General features: G+C 42.5%; 5 protein-coding genes and 2 long non-coding RNA genes across 11 annotated transcripts in view; 4 read left to right on the forward strand and 3 right to left on the reverse strand.

Moving 5' to 3' along the window:
- The window catches only part of LOC135352068 (uncharacterized), a 42,524-nt gene extending 28,100 nt beyond the window's left edge, over positions 1 to 14,424 (reverse strand). The window contains exons 1-6 of one of the 3 annotated variants that reach the window (XM_064551181.1): positions 14,299 to 14,424; positions 13,823 to 14,152; positions 12,885 to 13,691; positions 12,415 to 12,770; positions 12,118 to 12,192; positions 10,872 to 11,912 (exon numbers count right to left, since the gene is read on the reverse strand). In XM_064551181.1, coding sequence (XP_064407251.1) covers positions 10,983 to 11,912; positions 12,118 to 12,192; positions 12,415 to 12,770; positions 12,885 to 13,691; positions 13,823 to 14,147 — 2,493 coding nt within the window. In that variant the 5' untranslated portion in view covers positions 14,148 to 14,152; positions 14,299 to 14,424 and the 3' untranslated portion in view covers positions 10,872 to 10,982. Of the gene's footprint in view, positions 1 to 10,871; positions 11,913 to 12,117; positions 12,193 to 12,414; positions 12,771 to 12,884; positions 13,692 to 13,822; positions 14,153 to 14,298 lie in introns of those variants that run through there. The other 2 variants (XM_064551179.1, XM_064551183.1) reach the window with 2 other exon arrangements.
- Positions 1 to 24,888, forward strand: part of LOC135352059 (uncharacterized) — a gene marked incomplete in the record, with an annotated part of 851,949 nt that overhangs the window by 588,988 nt on the left and 238,073 nt on the right.
- LOC135352179 (uncharacterized) lies at positions 2,483 to 3,229 on the forward strand. Its single transcript, XR_010399650.1, has 2 exons — positions 2,483 to 2,657; positions 2,812 to 3,229. It is a non-coding gene; the product is annotated as an uncharacterized LOC135352179 (long non-coding RNA).
- Positions 3,325 to 6,606, reverse strand: LOC135352094 (uncharacterized). The gene is made up of 6 exons (XM_064551259.1): positions 6,491 to 6,606; positions 6,033 to 6,362; positions 5,076 to 5,882; positions 4,902 to 4,978; positions 4,613 to 4,678; positions 3,325 to 4,407 (listed from the first exon to the last, which is right to left on the reverse strand). The coding sequence occupies exons 2-6, from the start codon at positions 6,355 to 6,357 to the stop codon at positions 3,481 to 3,483; spliced, it is 2,202 nt and encodes a 733-aa protein (XP_064407329.1). The 5' UTR covers positions 6,358 to 6,362; positions 6,491 to 6,606; the 3' UTR covers positions 3,325 to 3,480.
- LOC135352141 (uncharacterized) overlaps positions 7,433 to 24,888 on the forward strand; it is a 33,043-nt gene continuing 15,587 nt past the window's right edge. Inside the window, exons 1-5 of one of the 3 annotated variants that reach the window (XM_064551334.1) lie at positions 7,433 to 7,519; positions 7,827 to 7,882; positions 9,032 to 9,152; positions 9,459 to 10,322; positions 10,478 to 10,903. In XM_064551334.1, the coding sequence (XP_064407404.1) occupies positions 7,437 to 7,519; positions 7,827 to 7,882; positions 9,032 to 9,152; positions 9,459 to 9,507 (309 nt within the window). In that variant the 5' untranslated portion in view covers positions 7,433 to 7,436 and the 3' untranslated portion in view covers positions 9,508 to 10,322; positions 10,478 to 10,903. Of the gene's footprint in view, positions 7,520 to 7,826; positions 8,624 to 9,031; positions 9,153 to 9,458; positions 10,323 to 10,477 lie in introns of those variants that run through there. The other 2 variants (XM_064551335.1, XR_010399593.1) reach the window with 2 other exon arrangements.
- LOC135352199 (uncharacterized) lies at positions 17,444 to 18,138 on the forward strand. The gene is made up of 3 exons (XR_010399678.1): positions 17,444 to 17,510; positions 17,568 to 17,646; positions 17,703 to 18,138. It is a non-coding gene; the product is annotated as an uncharacterized LOC135352199 (long non-coding RNA).
- Positions 20,732 to 23,852, reverse strand: LOC135352104 (uncharacterized). Its single transcript, XM_064551273.1, has 6 exons — positions 23,714 to 23,852; positions 23,306 to 23,626; positions 22,405 to 23,211; positions 22,221 to 22,297; positions 21,914 to 21,991; positions 20,732 to 21,715 (listed from the first exon to the last, which is right to left on the reverse strand). Exons 2-6 carry the CDS (start codon positions 23,619 to 23,621, stop codon positions 21,266 to 21,268), a joined length of 1,728 nt encoding a protein of 575 aa, XP_064407343.1. The 5' UTR covers positions 23,622 to 23,626; positions 23,714 to 23,852; the 3' UTR covers positions 20,732 to 21,265.

Below are 24,888 nucleotides of genomic sequence, written 5' to 3' on the forward strand. Positions count from 1 at the left end.
GATAGAGATAAGTCAGAGTGATGATGGGGAGAGTGTGGAGCAGCTACAGGCCAGTGACTTGGGCCCTAACTTTGGTCTTGTGCATGATACCCAGGTAACACACACACACACAGTTCACACCAAGTAATATACAAAAACTAGCGCTTAAAAACGCTTTTTTAAAGGTATCTGGCTTCTAAGACGTTTCGTTTTTGTATTATTTTCGCTTTCGTATTACATGGTTAGAATTTGCATGATGGTAACTACCTCCCAAATAACGAACACACACACACACACTTGTTGTTCCCGTCTACTTCACACAGGAGGTCCACACGCTAACTAGCGATGATGGTTTGCCCTCTGACATGACCTCTGAGGATGGCTCCACCCTCAACGCTATAGGCCACGCCCTCATCCAGATGCAGCAAGGTGGACAGACCACCCCCTCATCTCAGTTCCTCATCACTAGGAGCACCTCATCTGGTTCAGAGTCTGGCCAAAAATTAATGGTGAATAAAGAAGGCCACATTTATCAGTGTGATGATTGCTTTTTTGCCAAATCCAAACGTTATAGTCCTCGATAAGTTATCCAAGTGCTTGTACGTACTAATTACATGTAGAACCATGAGTATTATTGCTAATGTTTGATATAAAATAATTATAAAATAAGGTTTCTTGGAAGTGGTGTTGAAAAATAGTCAGTTTTTACTATGTTGTTGTGTGTGTTCAGGTCTTCTGTATGTGATGATCCCACCATCCAGTAGTGCTGAGATACTGCATGCAATGGGTCAACCTATAGCACCCAAGATGAGCGGGATATCAACTATGGATTATCACACGGCCGACCCCATCGTTCAAATGCAGTTGTGAGTACACAGTTCATGTGATTGCCTACCTCTGCATAACATGTATGACAGTATGTGTTAGGGAAAGCATCATTCTTGCTACATACCGTATTACTAGAATATTTTGCTACGGGTGAAAAACCTTTGCCAATCAGCAACAAAGTTGATCCTTTGCGATTGTGCTAACTATTGCGTTCTGGCAATAATCGTGTGTATTTATAGTCATACTTTAGGTTTTGCGATTTTATTGTTGCGAATTGATCAACCCTTGCAAAATTGCATATGCTTGCAAAACATTCTAGTAATACGGTAACTGTGAGGAGTGTTGTTATTATGGTGGTTGGTTTGCAGGTCTGGGGATATGGCCGCCAACAGGGAAGCTCAGAGGAAGGCTACACGCAATGAAGGTGATGCAAATTCAATACTGAAAGTTATAGTGTACAACAGATGTACATGTACGTACGTGGTCATAATCAAATAGAAGCATTTCCCACAAAGTACAGTTACGAAGCTTTAACATCGAATCTGCCACTTCTAAAACTAATAACATATTTGTTGTATGGAGGCTATCCATCCATGCTGTAAACGTCTTTTATTTATACTGTACAGTAGGTGTTCGTGTGTGTGTGTGTGTGAGGTCAAGGTTCATTCATTTTGCCAATTGGCTCAGCTTCATTGTACATGCCCTAAGCACGATAATTACCAGTTGTTGTTGTTCTTCCCATACCCAGTTGAGTCTCATCCCTACAACAACAACCATCGCTGCCAACTGGAATCCAAACACACCACTCTTAAGCTCACTCGTACAAACTCTATCCTCCATTGCGAGCACGACCACTTCTCCGTCCACTCCTGTACCGAAATCCTCCATGCTGTCACAAGCCAACAACAATGGCGGTGGTGGTGGTCTCTCTGCCGCGGCTGCTGCTAGTCTGCTCAACACTCTGATTCTGGCTCAGAATGTGCTCACAAGCAACTCAAGTGCTGGTAGCCCCGGGCAAGATTCAATGTCTATGGAAACGGTGGACCAATCCTCTCAACAGTAGTGTACAGTATATTATAATTGTGGACTGTTTATACTGTTCTAGTTTTAACGTGTGTTTTTTAGTAATCTCTCCTTCACTTACTATAGCTACATTGTCAGTATTATTATGTATACATAGTTTTTATACATGATATTTGTGTGGAGCTCTTTGAGAAAAATATTGTAGCAAAGCCCATTTATATGTAACCACGCCCATTATAATTATGTGTAGCCTAGCCTCCATCTCAAGCCGCACTTCCTCGAAAGTTGGCCTGGTAATCGACTGCATGCTGTGCATGAGCTAACCATTAGCTGGCATTGAGAAGAACCTTCATCAAGAACAAGGTACGTGTGTATAATGTGTAGTTATGCAGTGCAATGAGTTGACTGTGTACTATTGAATGTACAGTACAAAGAATGGGAACCTAGCATGCTTACTAGTCTGTATATATGTACATGCACTTGTATACAAGGTATGCTTCAATGTATGCAGTTTAGGTGTGTACAGGGAAACGTGTGTCAATTGAGAACACTAGCTCACAATATTTGTACATGACATTGTACAGTACGTGTACCAGACCCTTCATCACACTACCAGTTTGAATGTGTCCATGTGTTGTTTAAGGACACTGCCGAGGGTAGCACTTCAGTGCTCTAGTTCTAATTGTAGATTGACTGATCGATTTGTCTTCTGTACTATTGTTTGACTTTTCCGCTCCTCATCTTTTCCGGCCCCCAGTTATGCGGCCATTTTTCAGCCCGGCCAAGTGTTGAGGAGACAAGAAGAGGCACTGAGAATGGAGGTAGAGGTACAGAGTACATTAGCTGGAAAATGCATTTGTGTCATACTTTGTAGAGTCCCTTAAAGTCATTCAAGGTCAGCTATAGTGTGTCCTATTTGAGGTGTGCAATGTACAATCATGTACGACCCCCCCCCACACACACACACACACACACCTTTAGGCGTACTATGCTGCTAAGAAGGCCACTCAGTGTGACTATGACCGTGTGACTCTTTAACCCCTCAGTTCCATTAGGATAACTGGGGGCCGGAAAAGATAAGCCTACTATGCTGCTAAGAAAGAGAGGGGCCTCACGTAAACTGGCCACTCAGTGTGACTATGATCATGTGACTCTTTAACCCCTCAGTTCCCGAGCCCCACCCCTCACTGTCTGACTCGGAAGAGGAGATAGACTTTGTATTCTGGGAGAAGGCGTCCACCCTACCCTCGGACAAGACCCCAACCAAGGACCTGAACTTGTTATGAGACTGTTAAATATTATTTTGTCTGTTTTTGTACTATTTTCTGGCAATGTAATTATGTATGTACCACTTCATGTCATCATAATAACTTTATATGCGATAAAATTCTGTTGCAACTTAATTTTCTCTTACCTGCTTATAACGTGCACATATTTAAGGCGTGGCTTCCGGTAAGCAGTCATTCCGCGAACATTGTGCAACAAAAAGAGGCCTATCCACAAAATATAAATGCTTTAAAAATTTCGCGCTATACGGTAATTAGCACTTATAGAGAAGAAATCAACAGAAATAAACAAAATATGCGAACTTAATTAGAAAACTTTTTTCAAAAAGATTGTTAACAATGCACAACATATTACAATAACTAATTAATCGCTTATACAAAAGAAATCAACTGTTTGAACATGATTACCAAATAGTTTTGTCTGTCCTCCGGCTACAATGACCTCTCCACTAGGAAGTACTGAGCATGTGCAGCGATATCGTACAGTAGGCAGGTCTCCCACTTTCACCCACCTCCTGGTGTCAGGCTGGTAGAGGTGGATCGATGAACTTGGGTTGCCTCTGTCGTCCCGTCCACCAACGGCTAATAGTGACCTCCCAATACTGAGAGGAGCTGACCACACGAGTGGTACTTCCTGTAAGGTCTGCCAGAGAGTGGGTGTGTCCAGGTTCAAATGGGCCTTTGCAACGAGTTCAGTGAGGTCGACGTGGTACACTGTCTTGGTTTCACTCATAGTGTGATCGAACCCTCCCATTAGGTAGAGGGTGTTTCCTATGAGAGTCGATTTCAGTTCTGATCGTTGGTTAGGTAGTGACTGAGCAATGTACCATCTTCTTGATGCCACGTCCAACACCTCCACAGAGGAGATACGTTCTTTATCATCACGCCCACCAGCTACAATGATGTGGTTGTTGAAGGAGACAGCTGTTGAGGAATGACGAGCAATGTTCATTGGTGGGTACGGGTGAGTCCATTCCCCTGCTTCAAACACTGCAAGCTGATTGGTGCGTTTGTTGTTTCTTGGATCAATTCCTCCCACCAGCACTAGTCGATTAGCGAGTGATGTCATAGCGAACCACTTGGCAGTGTACTCTGGTAGTTTGGTCCATTGATCTTGCTCGAGCTTCATCACTGTACACGTGTCACAATCATTGTCTGCATAGCCTCCACCAACATACACCGTGTCACCGATAACAACACTCTGTACCGAGCCACCTATCTTGATTGGCATGTCTTTTCCTCTTCTCCATTTCAGAGTGAGTGGAGGTCTCAACTCTCTGTGAGGGGGACCCTAAATAATGAATGAGTGTAATTAGGATAGTGTCTACTAACAAGCGAGTGTTACTTGTAGCAATAATTGCATGCACACTAAATCACTTTCTCTAATTAGCTTAAGAGGCCACGCCCACCAGTCTAATAGAATGTACAGTACGATTATAAGAGATCAAAGCTTCTACTATAGCTCTGCAATAATATAATGGTGCATTTTGTCTCACCTGTCTCTGCTGTTGAATTATGGCGTCTCTCCTGACCAGCTCAGCATCTTTGTGCTCCCTGTGAGCCTGTACAGGGGAACGTTGGTGGAAATCTAAAACACAGACGTGAATATCATTGTAGAAATTCTACAACAGAACGAGACAATCTTCACTAAAGGAAGTACATAATTATAGGCACACTCAAACGGATGTGTAGTTACGGCTTAACACATGAGACAGCATCCATGCATGTTAAGGTACAATACTATTGTTGCTGTGGGAATCTCATTATCACACTACATGTACGCACCATCTTGACTGGTTGAGTGTCCTTTGACTCCTTCTTTGTTGCCTCCACTGGGTCCGAGCTTGTTGTCAGGTCAACGTCTAAAAAGTAAAAGAAAATCGATACCAACATAAAATGATTTTTCTGTTAGAGTTATAGGGTTAGCAATTGTAAAACACATTCTTATAATTGACTCACAGATGTCCCTGGCAGATGGTCTCCTCCTCATGTCTTCTTGCAAGCAACTGTCGATAAGCTTCCTCAACCTGTGTGTGTGAGGTATCTGGGCAACATGGAATGATCGATCCTTGGCTGATTTAATGGTCTCTAGCTTGCAAACAATCTGAGTCACAGTCACCCCATAGGAAAACACATCCAGGCTGCTATCGTATTTCTCCTCTTCCAATCGAATAGCCTCGAGAGGTAGATACCCCATACGGTGACCAATGGCTGTGAGGGTGTGGCTAAGCTTGGAGGAATCATATAGCCGTGACATGCCAAAGTCGGATATCTTTGCAACAGGCACTGGTCGTGTAAGTTTCAGTAAGACGTTATCACCACAGAGGTCACGGTGGATAATCTGCTTGCTGTGAATGTAGGCCAGACCACAAGCCATGTCTTTGGAGAGGCTAATTTCACATTCGCTAGTGAGGGACTCTTCATCAAGGCCGGAGAAATAGGATCTCAGATTGCAATCCATCAGCTCAACAACGAGGATTGTACTCCCTGATTTGGGGTGCTTAGCTGTCGACAAATACAGAACAACGTTTGGGTGCTGGAGTGACTGGAGAAACTCACACTCACGATCAAATGCTTTGCTAGCTTCTTCACTTTTGCCGGTTGGGAAACCTGTCTGCATTTCTACAGCCTCGTAAATTAGAAGTTTGACTGCACAAATGTCACCCCTGTAGCTGCCTTTGAAGACTACTCCAAATGCACCTTTACCGAGAGATTCGTCTAGGAAAACAGTCAAATCGTCGTTGATCAGCTGGCGATTTTGATAAACTGTAGATTATTGTGTGTGTGTGTGTGTGTGTGTGTGTGTGTGTGTGTGTGTGTGTGTGTGTGTGTGTGTATAGGGGGTCCAGGGGGTGAATAATAGCAGCTGACATCATGTATGAGATATGCATTCCTGTGCTGAACTATAGTGCTTACCCTCTGACTTCACATCAGTAGGATTGCTTGCATCAGTAGACTGTAGATGATCTTTCTCGATGGTCCTGGCTATGTCACTGTGGCCCACAATAGGACTTGACAAAGCTTTGACAACATCTTCCCAGCTTCTCTTACCACCTTTCAGCCATTCTTTCAAACCCTCACGATAGCATTCCTTTGGATCGTCTCGCCATTTTGTACCAATGCTGTCGATGGTATCAGAGGATACCTCAAGAACTAGCAAGAAGTTTCGCCACTCGATTCGAGCATCAAACGTAGCTATGTATAGTTTTCCTAGATCTGCTATTGTGAGATAGTCAGACATCTTCTCTGTAGAGAGTGGAATAAGATAATGAATGTATAATATAAATTATATATTATGTCAGAATTAGCGTGTGCAAATTATATCATGCCATCTAAATCATGTACATGCAGTAAACAGTGCTGTCTGCACTCACTGATAATAATCCAGAGGCTCTGTACAGTACAGTATCTTCACAGCATGATACAGAAAAACAGCAACTAACAATTAAGATACGCCCTCTTTCTCTGCAGAATAAACAATAATCTGTCACGTGCAATAACACATACATTGCTAAACCACGTGGTGCTTCCAGAGAAACAGAAGAGAAGAAATTGTGCAGTCAGTTTTGAAGCTCTGAGCAAGTGGTCAAACTATTTGTCTGTATTGGTGGAGGCTGAAGACATGAGTCCATGGACAGGACTACTGAGGAACCTTCATCAAGAACAAGGTACATGTTAATATTAATGTGTAGTTAACTTTGGCCTTGTGCATGATACCGTACCCAGGTAACACACACACAGTTCCAAGTAACATATAAAGCTAGCACTTAAAAACAAGGTCTCCTAGGACGTTTCGTTTTCGTTTGCTTTCGTATTACATGGTTAGAATTTGCATGATGGTAACTACCTCCCAAATAACGAACACACACACACACACTTGTTGTTCCCGCCCACTCACACAGGAGGTCCACACGCTAACTAGCGATGATGGTTTGCCCTCTGACATGACCTCTGAGGATGGCTCCACCCTCAACGCTATAGGCCACGCCCTCATCCAGATGCAGCAAGGTGGACAGACCACCCCCTCATCTCAGTTCCTCATCACTAGGAGCACCTCATCTGGTTCAGAGTCTGGCCAAAATGGTGAGTAATGGAGGCCAAATTTATCAGTGTGACGATACATTTTTTGGGGCAAATCCAAAAGTTATAGGCCTCGATAAGTTATCCAAGTGCTTGTACTTACTAATTACATGTAGAACCATGAGTATTATTGCTAATGTTTGATATAAAATAATTATAAAATAAGGTTTCTTGGAAGTGGTGTTGAAAAATAGTCAGTTTTTACTATGTTGTTGTGTGTGTTCAGGTCCTCTGTATGCAATGGGTCGACCTATAGCACCCAAGATGAGCGGGATATCAACTATGGATTATCACACGGCCGACCCCATCGTTCAAATGCAGTTGTGAGTACACAGTTCATGTGATTGCCTACCTCTGCATAACATGTATGACAGTATGTTAGGGAAAGCATCATTCTTGCTACATACAGTATTACTAGAATATTTTGCTGTTGGTGAAAAACCTTTGCGAATCAGCCAAATCGGCAACCCTTTGCGATCTAACTATTGCGTTCTGGCAAGGATCGTGTGTATTTACCCAAAATTAGGTTTTGCAATTTTATTGTTTAAAAATTCGCATACTTATGCTCGTAAACATTCTAGTAATACGGTAACTGTGAGGAGTGTTGTTATTATGGTGGTTGGTTTGCAGGTCTGGGGATATGGCGGCCAACAGGGAAGCTCAGAGGAAGGCTACACACAACGAAGGTGCTGCAAATTCAATACTGAAAGTTAGAGTGTACAACAGATGTACATGTACGTACGTGGTCATAATCAAATAGAAGCATTTCCCACAAAGTACAGTTACGAAGCTTTAACATCAAATCTGCCACTTCTAAAACTAGTGTTCAAGCTGGCGCTGTGCTAATGCCTCTCGCCATGTTTTTGCTTTCGCTCAAAAGTATTAGAGTGTTATCTATAATGAATTTTATATTAAAGATAGCTTATCTATATAAAGTCACTGAGAAAAAAAGACTTATTTACATGCATCTATTGTTGTTATTTATTGTATTATGTGGCTTACCAGGACCTCAAGAAAGAAAAAAATTGATTCTTCCAGGATCTGTAGTTCAGTGTATATAATATCTAAGAAGAAAAGACCTGTGTACATGCATATTGTTATCTATTATTGTTATATGGTAGTGTTTTGTGGCTAATACCAGGCCCTCAAGACAAAGATGACAGCCAGGAGAATCTGGATCTGGATCTTGGATATCACACATGGGGAATGAGCGCGCATGCGCATTACATCCACAGGAATAATTAAAGGGTGTGTCCGAAGAGATAAATGGCTACTGCTAGCTAGCTGTTTTAACAGATATTTTCTGAGTATTGTAGCTAACAAAAAGCTAGCGCTTTAGTGCAAGGCTAACTCATAATGTTGAATAGAAGTTTGTGAGGACAGATGATGCTATGAAAGATTCTGAAGATACTGCAACAGCCTTCAATGTGAGTCAAACTAGCCATAACTAGAGAAAGAAGCTTTAGTTTGCTAATCCAAGAATCAAAATCCAAGAGAACGTGGCTAGAAGCCTATAGAAGCTGTTAGTTTTCGTCGCATTGCAACCGTTGAGCAGTTATAGCTGGAATACACACACAGACAGACAGACACACACAGTCAGCTTTACCGTATCTCTCGTGCGGCTACGCCTCGAGGCATAACTAATAACTTGTTTTGTAGAGGTTATCTAATGCTGTAAACGCATTCTTAATTATTAATTATGCCTTGGTTTTTATACTGTACAGTGGTGTACGTGTGTGTGTGTGAGGTCAAGGTTCATTCATTTTGCCAATTGGCTCAGCTTCATTGTACATGCCCTAAACCCTAAACGTTGTTGTTGTTCTTCCCACGCCCAGTTGAGTGTTGTGTTGAGTGTTGTTGGCGTCGGGACAGGATCAACGAGCTCATCAAGATACTGGCTCAGATAGTGCCTGCTTGTCAGAAGAAAGACGCAACTATACTGGTTCCATTGTCGGGGTGAGTGTGTGTGTCTGTTCATGTGTATACTAAAGTACTATTGAAAGCCATCGAAATAACTACTAACTTGGTTTTTTTTAAGCCTAAATTTCTTAATATTATTGCTAAGCTTTTTTAAGCATGCATTAGTGTAGAGCCCAGTGTTATGTTAGTAGTAGCATAGAATCCAGCAGAGTTCATCGTATATAACACATGTAGTTAGTTGTACATAAAATATAATTGCTATTTTTTAACAGCAACTAAGTATGTTTTTTTGTTATCTCCACGTACATGTCTCACCCTCACGTCATGTTTCCCTGACTGCAGTATGTGTACAGCAAGGGAACGGTACTGGACAAGACAGTGGACTACTTGAAAAAGCTCGTATTTCAATCCTCTCAACAATAGTGTATAGTATATTATAATATAATAATAATAGTATATCCTCCATTGCGAGCACGACCACTTCTCCGTCCACTCCTGTACCGAAATCCTCCATGCTGTCACAAGCCAACAACAATGGCGGCGGTGGTGGTGGTGGTGGTCTCTCTGCCGCGGCTGCTGCTAGTCTGCTCAACACTCTGATTCTGGCTCAGAATGTGCTCACAAGCAACTCAAGTGCTGGTAGCCCCGGGCAAGATTCAATGTCTATGGAAACGGTGGACCAATCCTCTCAACAGTAGTGTACAGTATATTATAATTGTGGACTGTTTATACTGTTCTAGTTTTAACGTGTGTGTAGTTATGCAGTGCAATGAGTTAACTGTGTACTATTGAATGTACAGTACAAAGAATGGGAACCTAGCATGCTTACTAGTCTGTATGTACATGCACTTGTATACAAGGTATGCTTCAATGTATGCAGTTTAGGTGTGTACAGGGAAACGTGTGTCAATTGAGAACACTAGCTCACAATATTTGTACATGACATTGTACAGTACGTGTACCAGACCCTTCATCACACTACCAGTTTGAATGTGTCCATGTGTTGTTTATCCTGGCTACAGGACACTGCCGAGGGTAGCACTTCAGTGCTCTAGTTCTAATTGTAGATTGACTGATCGATTTGTCTTCTGTACTATTGTTTGATTTTTCCGCCCCTCATCTTTTCCGGCCCCCAGTTATGCGGCCATTTTTCAGCCCGGCCAAGTGTTGAGGAGACAAGAAGAGGCACTGAGAATGGAGGTAGAGGTACAGAGTACATTAGCTGGAAAATGTATTTGTGTCATACTTTGTAGAGTCCCTTAAAGTCATTCAAGGTCAGCTATAGTGTGTCCTATTTGAGGTGTGCAATGTACAATCATGTACGACCCCCCCCCCCCACACACACACACACACACCTTTAGGCGTACTATGCTGCTAAGAAGGCCACTCAGTGTGACTATGACCGTGTGACTCTTTAACCCCTCAGTTCCATTAGGATAACTGGGGGCCGGAAAAGATAAGCCTACTATGCTGCTAAGAAAGAGAGGGGCCTCACGTAAACTGGCCACTCAGTGTGACTATGATCATGTGACTCTTTAACCCCTCAGTTCCCGAGCCCCACCCCTCACTGTCTGACTCGGAAGAGGAGATAGACTTTGTATTCTAGGAGAAGGCGTTCACCCTACCCTCGGACAAGACCCCAACCAAGGACCTGAACTTGTTATGAGACTGTTAAATATTATTTTGTCTGTTTTTGTACTATTTTCTGGCAATGTAATTATGTATGTACCACTTCATGTCATCATAATAACTATAATTATATGCGATAAAATTCTGTTGCAACTTAATTGTCTCAACATAATAAAAAGAATATCAATATCGTTATAAACTCATCGCACAATTAAAGAGAAACAATTAACAAAATAACTAATTAGCACTTATAGAGAAGAAATCAACAGTTTGAGTATTGGTAAGTGCATCTGTCTGTCCTCCGGCTACAATGACCTCTCCACTAGGAAGTACTGAGCATGTGCAGTTGAGTCGTGCAGTAGGCAGGTCTCCCACTTTCACCCACCTCCTGGTGTCAGGCTGGTAGAGGTGGATCAATGAACTTGGGTTGACATTGTCGTCCCATCCACCAACGGCTAATAGTGACCTCCCAATACTGAGAGGAGCTGACCGCACGAGTGGTACTTCCTGTAAGGTCTGCCAGAGAGTGGGTGTGTCCAGGTTCGAATGGGCCTTTGCAACGAGTTCAGTGAGGTCGACGTGGTACACTGTCTTGGTTGCACTCAGAGTGTGATTGTACCCTCCCATTAGGTAGAGGGTGTTTCCTATGAGAGTCGATTTCAGTACTGATCGTGGGTTAGGTAGTGACTGAGCAATGTACCATCTTCTTGATGCCACGTCCAACACCTCCACAGAGGAGAGGGCACGTACTTTATCATCACACCCACCAGCTACAATGATGTGGTTGTTGAAGGAGACAGCTGTTGAGGAATAACGAGCAATGTTCATTGGTGGGTACGGGTGAGTCCATTCCCCTGATTCAAACACTGCAAGTTGATTGGTGGGTTTTTTGTTTCTTGAATCATGTCCTCCCACCAGCACTAGTCGATTAGCGAGTGATGTCATAGCGAACCTATAGGCAGTGTACTCTGGTAGTTTGGTCCATTGATCTTGCTCGAGCTTCATCACTGTACACTTGTCACGATCACCGTATGCAATCCCTCCACCAACATACACTGTGTCACCGATAACAACACTCTGTACCGAGAAGCTCATCTTGATTGGCATGTATTTTCCTATTCTCCATTTCAGAGTGAGTGGAGGTCTCAACTCTCTGGGAGGGGGACCCTGAATAATGAATGAGTGTAATTAGGATAGTGTCTACTAACAAGCGAGTGTTACTTGTAGCAATAATTGCATGCACACTAAATCACTTTCTCTAATTAGCTTAAGAGGCCACGCCCACCAGTCTAATAGAATGTACAGTACGATTATAAGAGATCAAAGCTTCTACTATAGCTCTGCAATAATATAATGGTGCATTTTGTGTCACCAGTCTCTGCTGTTGAATGATGGCGTCTCTCCTGACCAGCTCAGCATCTTTGTGCTCAGTCTGTCCCCCGTGTGCCTGTACAGGGGAACGTTGGTGGAAATCAAACACAGACGTGAATATCATTAATGAAAATTCTACAACAGAACGAGACAATCTTCACTAAAGGAAGTACATAATTATAGGCACACTCAAACGGATGTGTAGTTACGGCTTAACACATGAGACAGCATCCATGCATGTTAAGGTACAATACTATTGTTGCTGTGGGAATCTCATTATCACACTACATGTACGCACCTTCTTGACTGGTTGAGGGTCCTTTGACTCCCTCTTTGTTTCCTCCACTGGGTCCGAGCCACTTGTCAGGTCAACATCTGCAGTCAAGTTATTATCTGGTTGAGTGTCCACCCGAGGTTGTATCTGTAGAAACTTCACTAGATGATCAATTTCTCTGGGTTGAACTTCAAACTGTTCTTGTTGAGGAGTGGTCACTTCTTCTAGTCCACAAACTTGCTCAGCTTGAAGCCGATCGATAGATGCTTGTGAATGGGTGTCTTTCTCAGATACTTGATGTAAAAGTTGATTTACTTGAGTGTCCTTGAACTCCCTCTTTGTTGCCTCCACTGTGTCAGAGTCGCTTGTCAGTGAAGAATCTAAAGTAAAAGTTAAATCTTCAATAAGGAACTTTTTCCAAACAAAATGTCGGAATCGTAGACTCATAAATTATTTGCGATAAAATGTACAACACATGTATTTAATTGACTCACAGATGTCCCTGGCAGATGGTCTCCTCCTCATGTCTTCTTGCAAGCAACTGTCGATAAGCTTCCTCAACCTGTGTGTGTGAGGGATCTGAGCAACATGGAATGATCGATCTTCCACAGATTTGACCGTCTTCAGCTTCTGAACAATCTGTACCATAATCACCCCAAGGGAAAAAACATCGACGCTATTATCGTAATTCTCCTTATCCAATCGAATAGCCTCGAGAGGTAGATACCCCATACGGTGACCAATGGCTGTGAGGGTGTGGCTAAGCTTGGAGGGATCGTATAGCCGTGACATACCAAAGTCGGAAATTTTTGCGATAGGCACTGGCTGTGTTAGCTTCAGCAAGACGTTATCGCCACAGAGGTCACGGTGGATAATCTTCTTGCTATGAATGTAGGCCAGACCACAAGCCATGTCTTTGGAGAGGCTAATTTCACATTCGCTAGTGAGGGACTCTTCACCAAGGCTGGAGAAATAGGATCTCAGATTGCAATCCATCAGCTCAACAACGAGGATTGTACCACCTGATTTGGGATGCTTGGCAGTCGACAAATACAGAACAACGTTTGGGTGCTGGAGTGACTGGAGAAACTCACACTCACGATCAAATGCTTTGCTGGCTTCTTCACTTTTGCCGGTTGGGAAACCTGTCTGTATCTCTACAGCCTCGTAAATTAGAAGTTTGACTGCACAAATCTTGCCCCTGTAGCTGCCTTTGAAGACTGCTCCAAATGCACCTTTACCTAGTAGTTCGTCTAGGAAAACAGTTAAATCATCATTGATCTTCTGGTGATTTTCGTCAACTGTAAAAACATTGTGTGTGTGTGTGTGTGTGTGTGTTTATGAGAGGGACCCGGGTGAATATTATAGAAGCTAGCTAATAAACTAAGCATCATGTATGAGATATGCATCCCTGTGCTGAACTAGTGCTTACCCTCTGACTTCACATCAGTAGGATTGCTTGCATCAGTAGACTGTAGATGATCTTTCTCGATGGTCCTGGCTATGTCACTGTGGCCCACAATGGGACTTGACAAAGCTTTGACAACATCTTCCCAGCTTCTCTCACCACCTTTCAGCCATTCTTTTAAACCCTCACGATAGCAGTCATCAGGATCATCTCGCCATTTTGTACCAATGCTGTCAATGGTATCCGAAGATATTTTAAGAACCAGCAAGAAGTTTCGCCACTTGATTCGAGCATCAAACGTAGCTATGTATAGATCTCCTAGATCTGCTATTGTGAGATAGTCAGACATCTTCTCTGTAGAGTGTGGAATAAGATAAACAATGATATGAAGGTACATGTAATTATGTATAAATATTTGGTGTGTGCAAATTATATCATCAAAACCATGTACCTTAGATCTATATGCAGAAAATAAAACAGTTAGTGCTGTCTGCACTTACTGATAATAATCCAGAGCTACAGTATCTTCACAGCTTGATACCAGGCACGATACAGAAATACAGGACAACAGCTAGCTCAGCTACAACGTTAACGAGACCCGCCCTCTTTCTCTGCAGAATACACAATAGCTGTCACATGCGATAACATTGCTAAACCACGTGGCTGGTCTTTCACTTCTAGAGCTAGAGAGAAGAAGAAATTGTGCTGTCAATTTTGAAGCTCTGAGCAAGTGGTCAAACTATTTGTCTGTATTGGTGGAGGCTGAAGACATGAGTCCATGGACAGGGACTACTGAGGAACCTTCATCAAGAACATTAACAAGGTACAGTTATTCATAAATATTAAATTACAAAGCGAGAGGTCATTTCTTTTGGAGGTTTAGAAAAATTCCTGGTGTCGCATATTTAGAGGGTGGCATCTAATTGGAGGTTACTCTACTATCCTCGATTATAGGATGCTTAAAAATTTTTTGTTTCTAGCGGCCTGGAATCGAGGCTGTGGTTTGACCTCTATTATTTAGGACGCGACATAAAAAATAATTGTCACACGCAGCAGTCGCTACTTTTAGAGGTCAGAATATTACCTAAGATCGAGGGTGTCGCATATTTGGAGGGTCGCCTTAAATTGAACAAGTACGGTACTTGTGTATAATGTGTAGTTGGTTATAATGTGGACCCTAACTTTGGTCTTGTGCATGATACCCAGGTATGTACCCACACAGAGTTCACACCAAGTAACATAAAAGCAAACACTTAAAAACTGTTTTAATACAGAGATACTACACGTAGGAACAGAGCCGACCGACGTGGAGACGGTTACTATCGCTACTGAAGAGGTGGTACCCAGTTCACAGTTTGAGATAGAGATAAGTCAGAGTGATGATGGGGAGAGTGTGGAGCAGCTACAGGCCAGTGACTTGGACCCTAACTTTGGCCTTGTGCATGATACCCAGGTAACACACACACACACACACTTCACACCAAGTAATATATAAAAACTAGCACTTAAAACACTTTTTTAAAGGTATCCTAGGACGTTTCGTTTTCGTATTATTTTCGCTTTCATATTACATGGTTAGAATTTGCATGATGGTAACTACCTCCCAAATAACGAACACACACACACACACACACACACTTGTTGTTCCCGCCCATACTTGTACTCAGAGATGTGCCCACAGAATAAGGCCTATAGTTTACTAGGATCATTTATGAGATGGAGGATTGAAAAATTAAGATATTCCGGGCACACCACTGTCAGTGTGTACTGTATACCGTATAACGGGTAGGGTATAAACTTTCGTAGAATGATCGTTGAAAGGTTTTCGCGGATTTAACTTTCACGGAATAGCAGCCTTTCTGCAGCATGCATGCATGCGATATTAAATTCTAAACCTGTGTAGGGTACGAGCTACATAGTCTTGTACATGGCTTGTAATAATAATTATTATACGTGTATAATTATGATGATATCCCATTTTGTACTACATCAGGAGTGCATGAACTCCTGGTACTATAATAATTAGTATCGGGTTTAAAATACAGCGACTTTTCAATTACGAATTACGAAATTCGCTCAATAGATTGGTCATGCAATTTCCCATTTATAGTTACAACACAATCAAGCTTGTACAGTGTCATTCACAATCCATTAACCTCTCATTGGATAGTACTGTCCCTATTCCTGTGTTGTACACTACTGTCTATTTAATTGTAGATTGTGTTATTAATGTTTATGTGATCAATTTCCTGAACCAATTTTCCCTCCCCCCACAGTCTCGTGCATGGACAAAGATGATGTGTACAGTTTTGGAGTGCTTGCTTGTGAAGTGGTGAATGCCAGATTTCCTGAAGCTGCTGTATTTCTTGGTCTGCTATCGAGTATGGAAGGTGTATGGCGGGAGCTCCACCCACTCATCACCTCAGGACAGACCCTCCATGGACACTGTGTTACACCACATCAAACAATTGGACTCTGAGTCTTAGTATTGGTGCATGAGTGTGTTATTATTAATTTGTGTAAAGAATATAATAATTATTATGAAGATTTAATAATTATTCGAAGTGGGGGAGGGGCTGCTCAAGATGAGGGGGTGTTGCATATGGGGTCAGAGATCAGAAAGCCATGCGTATGCGCATACGCATGGACTCACTGAAAACTGTAGATATCATGCAAGATATATGAAGGCAGCCACTGTCCTCACACTCGCGTCTGCTCCCTTCATAAAGCCAGCTCTCTGGGGAAGCTGAACGTACCGGTGGTTTTACTTCCCTATGTCCCCTCCAGCACTGGAGTCAAGATCAACTTCACTCTGAGCTCCCCTCAAGGTTGCTTCTCTTGGTCAGTGTACCTACTGTGTGTGTGTAGGGGAGGGGGGATACTGGTGTAAGCTGTGACCCTGAGTTACAGTCAATAGTTAATTAAGCTTGGTGCAAAGATTTAGGCCTAAAAACAATTTTAACGTGGCTTAATATTGCTCGGTGAATTCCAGCGTCCAATAATTATTATATAATTATAGTGCAATAAAAATAATTAATGATTACGTATAATTATTATGCCACACACACACACACAGGTTGAGCATTAAACCAGACATAGTGTCAGATATCTAACCATGCAGCTAGCATACTTGTAGTGATACATGTGTGTCTCTCCCCTGCCCTAACCACACACCCCCTCACACAAGTGCAGGTGTTGGCAAGTCCACCCTCCTCCGCTCTATGGCGTGTCGTGAGCTGCGTCTACCAGCTGGTGTGAGTGTACTACACGTGGAGCAAGAGGTCACCGGGGACAACACATTAGCACTGGATAGTGTACTCGAGTGTGACACTGAGAGAGTGCAGCTGCTCGCTAGAGAGGGGGAGCTACTTCATGGCCTCAGGGGACAAGAACACAGCAGCAGGCAGGTCTGTATACTAGGGGTGGGGGGAGGTGTTTTAAGTACAGTAAAATTAGAATTTTATTACCAAATTTGTGTCCAGCTATAATTAGGGTTACCAGTGTGTAGGTGTCCTAGTGTGTAGTGTACTGTGTGTTTGACTGCTAGTCAGCATTCGTATGATTATGGTTTGTGTGTATATTTTCAGTAGTTATTTTCAGTACTTTATTTACCTTTCATCTGCCCCTCTCTCTGTATGTGTAGCGCTTCTGACGAGCTGGCTGAGTTATACCTTCCACTACAGGAGATAGACGCTGATGAAGCACCAGCAAGGTAACTGTACCCAGTAGATCAAGTACCATCTTACACACTGTGCTCACTCACTCACAGAGCTGGCTGTATTCTGGCTGGTCTGGGGTTCACTCCACAGAAGAATGAGATTTTATCTGGCTAAGACACTATTTGCAAGGTAAGCAGTTTTTGAGAGACGGAAGTGCTGACATTAATTCATCTTCTGTTTTCTAGGGGAAGGCGTGGGTGTTTTTTCAGAATCAGGCCTGCTATCTTTTAGCTGCCATAACTTGAATTCCGTGGATACAATTTCAATGATTTTCTGATTTTCTGAAAGCTTAGAAAGAGACCTTTCAAATGGTGTCATCAAAGTTTATATTTGAGAGATAAAAGTATTTGCCAATTTGGCCATACCATGGTCCAAGGCGGAAAAATTACAAATTAGGGCACCAACAAAATTTTGGATCGAAACTCATCATTTGAAAGGTCTCTTTCTAAGCTTTCAGAAAATCATAACATGTTTGACATTGGATCAACAGTATTAAAGTTAATGGCTGTTGAAAAATCAGGTTTGTTTTTAGAGCTATCTTTTAGAGGCCATAACTTGTGTTAGGAACGTCCTATCAAAGACGCATTCTGTAGCTCTGAGAAAGCACTATTGTATACAATTAAAGTGTCTTAAAACCGCTAATTGCTTGAAGTGCAAAAGCTCACTAATTTGTGTGTCCTATGCTGTAGATGTGGGAACACGGAACCATCGTCGGTTGTGTGCAGTGTATTATAGTCGTACCCCCGGGTTTGAAGTGATCCATGGACTACTGGACCATGTCATGTAGCTGCTGGAGGTGTCCTTCACCAAAGATGGCAGTGGATACTTCCTCAAGGCAGCTGAAGGTGAGGGTTGCATAAGCACAGCTGTGTATGTGTGTTAGGGACTTGTGAAGGAACTACTGTATATGCATTCAGTCCAGTTTGTTGGGAATTAGTGGCCGTGAGGTTTTTGAAGTGTATGTGTTGAATCCACTGGAAGAATATTTTGTCATAAAATTTATTCCTACAACTACACTTGCTCACTGCCCACACTTCTGCACTGCTTGTGTTTACCGCCCCCTCCCCTGCACACACACTCCACAGACTCTACCTAGTTCCCGGGCCGTTGTGCGGAGGTGTGTGTACGTGGGAAGGTGATTGGGAAACTGGGCATGCTCCATCCTGGTGTGTCTGTTGTGCAGCTCTAGTGTGTGTGAGACTGGGAGGTGTGTCTGGTGCAGCTGTTCTCACGGCCTCCTCCAACCAGTACCTGCCCTCCGTACTCTCCAGGGAGAACCTATCTCCTCAGGTTAGTGTGCAGGATGAGTGCTGACTCGGCTCTGTTTAAGTCCAAGAGCAAGAAATCAAAGTGGCTCAACTAGTGAGTTGTGTCACGTCAGTTAGTGTGTAGAGTTGTAGTGAAGCTTTTCTTATTCTAGTCACTCTATAGAGATTATTATAGAATACAGTCAGGTTAATTAATGGACTCCATAGCGGACCTATGCCACCTCTAGAGTACAGCTATACTGTTTCACTGTATATCTTGAAGTAAGATTATAATCTAGTGCAATAAGATACTATTAGTGTTATGATTCTACTAAAACTCGTTCTCAAAAGTTTCAGCCTATAGTCTAGTTTTATTTTATTGCTCCCGTTACTTGCTGCTTAGCCAGATCATATATACTATTGTATAACACTCCTCTGGTTTCTATACATCTTTATTATTTATGTCAACAGCCGAGGGTAGCACTTCAGTGCTCTAGTTCTAATTGTAGATTGACTGATCGATTTGTCTTCTGTACTATTGTTTGATTTTTCCACCCCTCATCTTTTCCGGCCCCCAGTTATGCGGCCATTTTTCAGCCCGGCCAAGTGTTGAGGAGACAAGAAGAGGCACTGAGAATGGAGGTAGAGGTACAGAGTACATTAGCTGGAAAATGCATTTGTGTCATACTTTGTAGAGTCCCTTAAAGTCATTCAAGGTCAGCTATAGTGCGTCCTATTTGAAGGTGTGCAATGTACAACCATGTACGACCCCCCCCCCCCACACACACACACCTTTAGGCCTACTATGCTGCTAAGAAAGAGAGGGGCCTCACGTAAACTGGCCACTCAGTGTGACTATGACCATGTGACTCTTTAACCCCTCAGTTCCCGAGCCCCACCCCTCACTGTCTGACTCGGAAGAGGAGATAGACTTTGGATTCTGGGAGAAGGCGTCCACCCTGCCCTCAGACAAGACCCTAACTAAGGACCAGAACTTGTTATGAGACTGTTGAATATTATTTTGTCTGTTTTTATGCCTCGAGGCGTAGCCGCACGAGGGATACGGTAAAGCTGACTGTGTGTGTGTCTGTCTGTGTGTGTGTGTATTCCAGCTATAACTGCTCAACGGTTGCAATGCGACGAAAACTAACAGCTTCTATAGGCTTCTAGCCACGTTTTCTTGGATTTTGATTCGTGGATTAGCAAACTAAAGCTTCTTTCTCGAGTTATGGCTAGTTTGACTCACATTGAAGGCTGTTGCAGTCTCTTCAGAATCTTTCATAGCATCATCTGTCCGCACAAACTTTCTATTCAACATATGAGTTAGCCTTGCACTAAAGCGCTAGCTTTTTGTTAGCTACAATACTCAGAAAATATCTGTTAAAACAGCTAGCTAGCAGTAGCCATTATTTTGTGAAATTGATCTCTTTGGACACACCCTTTAATTATTCCTGTGGATGTAATGCGCATGCGCGCTCATTCCCTATGTGGATATCCAAGATCCAGATCCAGATTCTCCTGGCAGAATCATCTTTGTCTTGAGGGCCTGGTAAGCCACAAAACACTACCATATAACAATATAGATAACAATATGCATGTACACAGGTCTTTTCTTCTTAGATATTATCTACACTGAACTACAGATCCTGGAAGAATCAATTTTCTTTCTTGAGGTCCTGGTAAGCCACATAATACAATAAATAACAACAATAGATCCATGTAAATAAGTCTTTTCTTCTCAGTGACTTTATATAGATAAGCTAACTTTAATATAAAATTCATTATATAGATAACACTCTAATACTTTTGAGCGAAAGCAAAAACATAGCGAGAGGCATTAGCACAGCGCCAGCTTGAACACTAGTTGTACTATTTTCTGGCAATGTAATTATGTATGTATCACTTCATATCATCATAATAACTATAATTATATGCGATAAAATTCTGTTGCAATTTAATTTTCTCAACATGATAAAAAATATCGTTATAAACTCATCGCACAATTAAAGAGAAACAATTATTAACAAAATATCTAATTAGCACTTATAGAGAAGAAATCAACAGTTTGAATATAATCAATTTCTGTCTCTCCTCCGGCTACAATAACCTCTCCACTAGGAAGTACTGAGCATGTGCAGGTGTATCGTGCAGTAGGCAGGTCTCCCACTTTCACCCACCTCCTGGTGTCAGGCTGGTAGAGGTGGATTGATGAAATTAGGTTGAATCTGTCGTCCGCTCCACCAACGGCTAATAGCGACCTCCCAATACTGAGAGGAGCTGACCACACGAGTGGTACTTCCTGTAAGGTCTGCCAGAGAGTGGGTGTGTCCAGGTTGGAAAGGACCTTTACAATGAGTTCATTGAGGTCAACGTCATGCACTGTCTTGGTTGCCCTCCCAGTGTGATCGTGCCCTCCCATTAGGTAGAAGGTGTTTCCTATGAGAGTCGATTTCAGTCCTGATCGTGGGTTAGGTAGTGAGCAATGTACCATCTTCTTGATGCTACGTCCAATACCTCCACAGAGAGGGGGTGGGTCCTTTATCATCACGCCCACCAGCTACAATGATGTGGTTGTTGAAGGAGACAGCTGTTGAGGAATCACGAGCAATGTTCATTGGTGAGTACGGGTGAGTCCATTCCCCTGACCCAAACACTGCAAGCTGATTGGTGCGTTTGTTACTTGGATCATATCCTCCAACCAGCACTAGTCGATTAGCGAGTGATGTCATAGCGAAGTACATGGCAGTGTACTCTGGTAGTTTGGTCCATTGATCTTGCTCGAGCTTCATCACTGTACACCTATCACGACCATTGTCTGCAAACCCTCCACCAACATACACCGTGTCACCGATAACAACACTCTGTACCGAGCTACCCATCTTGATTGGCATGTCTTTTTCTCTTCTCCATTTCAGAGTGAGTGGAGGTCTCAACTCTCTGGGAGGGGGACCCTGAATAATGAATGAGTGTAATTAGGATAGTGTCTAGCCAGTGTTACTTGTAGCAATAATTGCATGCACACTAAATCACTTTCTCTAATTAGCTTAAGTGGCCACGCCTACCAGTCTAATAGAATGTACAGTCCGATTATAAGAGATCAATGCTTCTACTATAGCTCTGCAATAATATAATGGTGCATTTTGTCTCACCAGCTGTCTCTGCTGTTGAATGATGGCGTCTCTCCTGACCAGCTCAGCATCTTTGTGCTCAATCTGTTCACTGTGAGCCTGTACAGGGGAGCGTTGGTGGAAATTTTGAATTAAAACACAAACGTGAATATCATTAGTGGAATTCTACAACAGAACGAGACAATTTCCGCTAAAGGAAGTACATAATTATAGGCACACTCAAACGGATGTGCAGTTACGGCTTAACACATGAGACAGCATCCATGCATGTTAAGGTACAATACTATTGTTGCTGTGGGAATCTCATTCACACACTACATGTACGCATCTCCTTGACTGGTTGAGTGTCCTTTGACCTCCTCCTTGTTGCCTCCACTGAACCAGAACCTCTCATCAAGTAAGCATCTAGAAAATCGATACCAACATTAATAAATACAAATGTGATTTTTTTCGTTAGGGTTAGAGTTATAGGGTTAGCTGAATTGTAAAACATGTAATTATAATTGACTCACAGATGTCCCTGGCAGATGGTCTCCTCCTCATGTCTTCTTGCAAACAACTGTCGATAAGTTTCCTCAACCTGTGTGTGTGAGGGATCTGGGCAACATGGAATGATCGATCCTTGGCTGATTTAATGGTCTCTAGCTTGCAAACAATCTGTGTCACAATCACCCCATAGGAAAACACATCCAGGCTACTATCGTATTTCTCTTCTTCCAATCGAATAGCCTCGAGAGGTAGATACCCCATCCGGTGACCAATGGCTGTGAGGGTGTGGCTAAGTATGGAGGGATCATATAGCCGTGACATGCCAAAGTCGGATATCTTTGCGACAGGCATTGGTCGTGTAAGCTTCAGCAAGACGTTATCGCCACAGAGGTCACGGTGGATAATCTTCTTGCTGTGAATGTAGGCCAGACCACAAGCCATATCTTTGGAGAGGCTAATTTCACATTCGCTAGTGAGGGACTCTTCATCAAAACCAGAGAAATAGGATCTCAGATTGCAATCCATCAGCTCAACAACGAGGATTGTACTCCCTGATTTGGGGTGCTTGGCAGTAGACAAAAACTGAACAACATTTGGGTGCTGGAACGACTTGAGAAAATCACTTTCACGATCAATTGCATCGCTAGCTTCTTCGTTTTTGCCGACTGAAATACTTGCCTGCATCTCCATAGCATCGTGAAGCAGCACTTTGACTGCACATATCTCGCCCCTGTAGCTGCCTTTGAAGACTGCTCCAAATGCACCTTTACCAAAACGCTCGTCTAGGAAAACAGTCAAATCATCGTTGATCAACTGGTGATTTTCGTCAACTAAAGAATATTGTGTGCATGAGGGTTGAAAGATAACGTATTAACATGTATAATCTACGGTATAATCATGTATTAATGTGCCATTGGTACTTACTTTGTAATTTGATTCTTTTAGGATTGCTTGCACTAGGATGATCTTTCTCAATGGTCCTGGCTATGTGAACTTCACCCATGATGGGACTTGACAAAGCTTTGACAATATCTTCCCAGCTTCTCTCACCACCTTTTAGCCATTCTTTCAAACCCTCACGATAGCAGTCATTAGGATTGTTGCTCCAATCTTTCCCAATGCTGTCGATGGTATCCGAGGGTATCTCAAGAACCAATAAGAAGTTTCTCCACTTGATTCGAGCATCAAACGTAGCTATGTATAGTTTTCCTAGATCTGCTATTGTGAGATAGTCACACATCTTCTCTGTAGAGTGTGGGCAATGATATGAAGGTACATGTAATTATGTATAAATATTTGGTGTGTGCAAATTATATCATCAAAACCATGTACCGTAGATCTATATGCAGAAAATAAAACAGCACTTATTGATAATAATCCAGAGCTACAGTATCTTCACAGCTTGATACCAGGCACGATACAGAAGTACAGGACAACAGCTAGCTCAGCTACAACGAGACCCGCCCTCTTTCTCTGCAGGAATAAACAATAGCTGTCACGTGCGATAACATTGCTAAACCACGTGGCTGGTCTTTCACTGCACTAGCTAGAGAGAAGAAGAAATTATGCTGTCAATTTTGAAGCTCTGAGCAAGTGGTCAAACTATTTGTTTGTATTGGTGGAGGCTGAAGACATGAGTCCATGGACAGGGACTACTGAGGAACCTTCATCAAGAACATTAACAAGGTACACTTATTCATAAATATTAAATTACAAAGCGAGAGGTCATTTCTTTTGGAGGTTGAGAAAAATTCCTTGTGTCGCATATTTAGAGGGTCGCATCTAATTGGAGGTTACTCTACTATCCTCGATTATAGGATGCTTAAAATTATATTGTTTCTAGCGGCCTGGAATCGAGGCTATGGTTCGACCTCTATTTAGGACGCGACATAAAAAAATAATTGTCACACGCAGCAGTCGCTACTTACAGAGGTCAGAATATTACCTAAGATCGAGGGTGTCGCATATTTGGAGGGTGGCCTTAAATTGAACAAGTACGGTACTTGTGTATAATGTGTAGTTGGTTATAATGTGGGCCCTAACTTTGGTCTTGTGCATGATACCCAGGTATGTACCCACACAGAGTTCACACCAAGTAACATAAAAGCAAACACTTAAAAACTGTTTTAATACAGAGATACTACACGTAGAGACAGAGCCGACCGACGTGGAGACGGTTACTATCGCTACTGAAGAGGTGGTACCCAGTTCACAGTTTGAGATAGAGATAAGTCAGAGTGATGATGGGGAGAGTGTGGAGCAGCTACAGGCCAGTGACTTGGGCCCTAACTTTGGTCTTGTGCATGATACCCAGGTAACACACACACACACACACTTCACACCAAGTAACATATAAAAACTAGCACTTAAAATGCTTTTTTAAAGGTATCCTAGGACGTTTCATTTTTGTATTATTTTCGCTTTCGTATTACATGGTTAGAATTTGCATGATGGTAACTACCTCCCAAATAACGAACACACACACACACACACTTGTTGTTCCCGCC

Source organism: Halichondria panicea, chromosome 1, assembly GCF_963675165.1.
Source record: "Halichondria panicea chromosome 1, odHalPani1.1, whole genome shotgun sequence".
NCBI classification, from domain to species: Eukaryota; Metazoa; Porifera; class Demospongiae; order Suberitida; family Halichondriidae; genus Halichondria; species Halichondria panicea.

What these genes read in the sequence shown, in the direction of transcription:
- LOC135352094 (XM_064551259.1), bottom strand. Translation starts at nt 6,357, where the DNA reads ATGTCTGACTATCTCACAATAGCAGATCTAGGAAAACTATACATAGCT. An exon ending in ACCATCTGCCAGGGACATCT is followed by an intron (nt 4,979 to 5,075) that starts GTGAGTCAATTA and finishes TTTACTTTTTAG; the next exon opens with ACGTTGACCTGACAACAAGC. An exon ending in ACACTCAACCAGTCAAGATG is followed by an intron (nt 4,679 to 4,901) that starts GTGCGTACATGT and finishes TCCCCTGTACAG; the next exon opens with GCTCACAGGGAGCACAAAGA.
- LOC135352104 (XM_064551273.1), bottom strand. Translation starts at nt 23,621, where the DNA reads ATGTGTGACTATCTCACAATAGCAGATCTAGGAAAACTATACATAGCT. An exon ending in TAAAAGAATCAAATTACAAA is followed by an intron (nt 23,212 to 23,305) that starts GTAAGTACCAAT and finishes AATATTCTTTAG; the next exon opens with TTGACGAAAATCACCAGTTG. An exon ending in ACCATCTGCCAGGGACATCT is followed by an intron (nt 22,298 to 22,404) that starts GTGAGTCAATTA and finishes TCGATTTTCTAG; the next exon opens with ATGCTTACTTGATGAGAGGT.